This window comes from Melanostigma gelatinosum, assembly GCF_949748355.1.
Source record: "Melanostigma gelatinosum genome assembly, chromosome: 6".
Lineage (NCBI taxonomy): Eukaryota > Metazoa > Chordata > Actinopteri > Perciformes > Zoarcidae > Melanostigma > Melanostigma gelatinosum.
In genome coordinates this window covers 28,972,120-28,974,619 of record NC_136639.1, presented here as the reverse complement: position 1 = coordinate 28,974,619, position 2,500 = coordinate 28,972,120, and the positions used below count along the sequence as shown (strand labels likewise).

General features: G+C 46.9%; 1 protein-coding gene across 1 annotated transcript in view; it reads left to right on the top strand.

Annotated features, from left to right (window-relative positions):
- Positions 1-2,500, top strand: part of ube2l3b (ubiquitin-conjugating enzyme E2L 3b) — a 6,457-nt gene that overhangs the window by 3,161 nt on the left and 796 nt on the right. The window contains exons 2-4 of the mRNA XM_079269924.1: positions 199-294; positions 387-573; positions 2,045-2,500. The exon at positions 2,045-2,500 is cut by the window's right edge and continues 796 nt beyond it. Of these exons, the coding sequence (XP_079126050.1) occupies positions 199-294; positions 387-573; positions 2,045-2,199 (438 nt within the window). The 3' untranslated portion in view covers positions 2,200-2,500. The remainder of the gene's footprint in view (positions 1-198; positions 295-386; positions 574-2,044) is intronic.

Genomic DNA, 2,500 nt, shown 5'->3' with positions numbered 1-2,500 from the left:
AGTGCAGCCAAAGAGACAAAGATGGCCGCCCTCGCCGACTTCCTGCCTGCAAACTAAATTGTTGCGAGTCAAAGCTGGAGGTGGCCGTCTCAGTCATTGAACCGGGGGAGTCTGGGGAGGTGTACCGGAACTGGGTCCAATTCAAAAGCGCTTCTCTATACTCAACCCTCATTGTACATTGTTTGCTTGCTCTCTCAGGAACTTGAAGAGATTCGCAGATCTGGAATGAAAAACTTCAGAAACATTCAAGTGGAGGAATCTAACCTGTTGTCATGGCAAGGGCTCATCGTCCCCGTAAGTAGCCTCTCCTCGTGCGCCCGTCTCTGCCCTCCGTCCACCTGTGCTTCCCTTGTCTTGACCGCTGAGTGTTTTTCTTCTGCTTCCAGGACAGCGCTCCTTATGACAAAGGTGCGTTCAGAATCGAAATCATTTTCCCCACCGAGTACCCCTTCAAGCCTCCCAAGATCACGTTCAAGACAAAGATCTATCACCCCAACATCGACGAGAAGGGCCAGGTGTGCTTGCCTGTGATCAGCGCAGAGAACTGGAAGCCTGCCACCAAAACTGACCAAGGTGGGTGTGCTAGTGTTGCAAGGGGTCCTCCGACGGCGATAGACTGGTTGGCTCGCATACGGTTTGCCTACATTCATTTAAAATCGGTTTATTATTTATTATTTTAGACCGTTCCAAATCATGGGAATTAAGAACCTTTTAATATAGGGGAGACACTAAATTAGTACCTAAGCACTATTTATTGGACACGTCCTTATTCTCAGCTGATAGTTGGGAAGTTGCAGAAGTGTTTGTTTTCATCGTGAAACATTCAGACGATAGACCCGCCTTTAAAAATCCAGCGCTTCGTCCGCATCAACGTTAGCACTTTCACCCCCACGGCAGAGATGACGTTCCTTCAGTCTCAGTGCAGGACATCAGTCTGCTCGATTCTCACCAAAACATTCTCGCTCGGAGGAAACGGACGACTTCGTCAATTTGACTGAGAACTGGCAGGACAGCTCTGATGTTGGGTCGGCTCGTCACACAGGAGTGTGTTGTCGTGTCGGCTACCTATGACTGCCTAGTGCCCACATTTTGTAGTTTTATAATCATAACGCACACCAAATGAAACTGTCAATAAATGATAAATACACAAGCCTATGTATTACACAGTTGGGTGAAAAGTTCTATTTTTCATTAATATTTCGACCAACAAAGCAAAAATGTGCAGGTTTAGTAGGTTCGTGGCAACTAAATAATGTTAACTTAAGTTATGAACGATGAACTCAACACGTTACCGGTGAGTTAAGCATGACAGCGCTGGCGATTTCTCACCATAATAACATGAAGCGCTGTGCACGAGTCGCTGTGCACTAGTTGAGCTACTTGCTGAGCTACTTGCTAGCTAGCTGTTAGCGCCGTAGCTGACTAGCAGCATAGACTAATAAAGCTTTGAGATATTGATGGTGGTTTGTGTGAACCAATCGGGACCAAGACTTTTCACTCTGGCTCACTTTACTTTAGGAGGTGTTAGTGACGGCTCCAGATGTTCCAGTACCATTTTTTCCATCCTGAACCCAATACCTGAACTTGCGTCTCGGTTGATACGATGCGATACCTGCGCGTTCATAATCCCCTCTCTGTTTTATACTGTGTGGAAACATCTCCTTTTAAACAACTATTTATTCAGGTTCCTCACCAAAAACTACATTTTAAGAGTACATTTGAACACATCATGGTAACGTTGAATTGACCTCTTAGTGCTCATTGATACTGAACGTGGGATCGGTTCATAGACTCGCCACTGCCCAATCCAACCTGTTTCATCAGTGCGGTCATCTTTCTAGAGGGCCTTAAAGAGACAGGCGCTAACACGGAGCGTTCTTAGACAGAGGAATAGTGAGAACCATGTAAACGTGTTCCACTAGAACCCCAAAGCACAGGATGCACCATGTGCCCCCTTTAGTTCCTCTTCATGTCGTTGCTGCGGCGTCTTGTCGGGGAGTGTGTTGTTCATGTCTAACCTGATTTCCTTGGCTGTGTGTTGCAGTAATTCAGTCCCTCATCGCGCTGGTCAACGAACCCCAGCCGGAGCACCCCCTTAGGGCAGACCTAGCAGAAGAATACTCAAAGGACCGTAAAAAATTCTTGAAGAACGCTGAAGAGTTTACAAAGAAATACGGCGAAAAGCGGCCAATGGACTGATCACCTGACGAGCGTGTAGCCCTTTCTCTGTCTCTTTCTCCCCTCTCCCATCTCACCAGCCCAACCAAATACCACCACCCCCCCCCCACACCCCACCCACCGATCCTCCCTGCAGTCCCTCCCCATCCAGGACTCTCTGTGGATCAGACAGCTTCCTCTTAACTACCGCTCGTCCTCCTCGGCCATAAATCTCCGTTTCTAACTTTCTACTCTTTTCTTAATGTGAAATAAAATGGAAAAATAAATTCTAAGTGAATGCAACGTTCAGACGAAGAGTTAGATGGAAAGCCTAAGTAAAGTG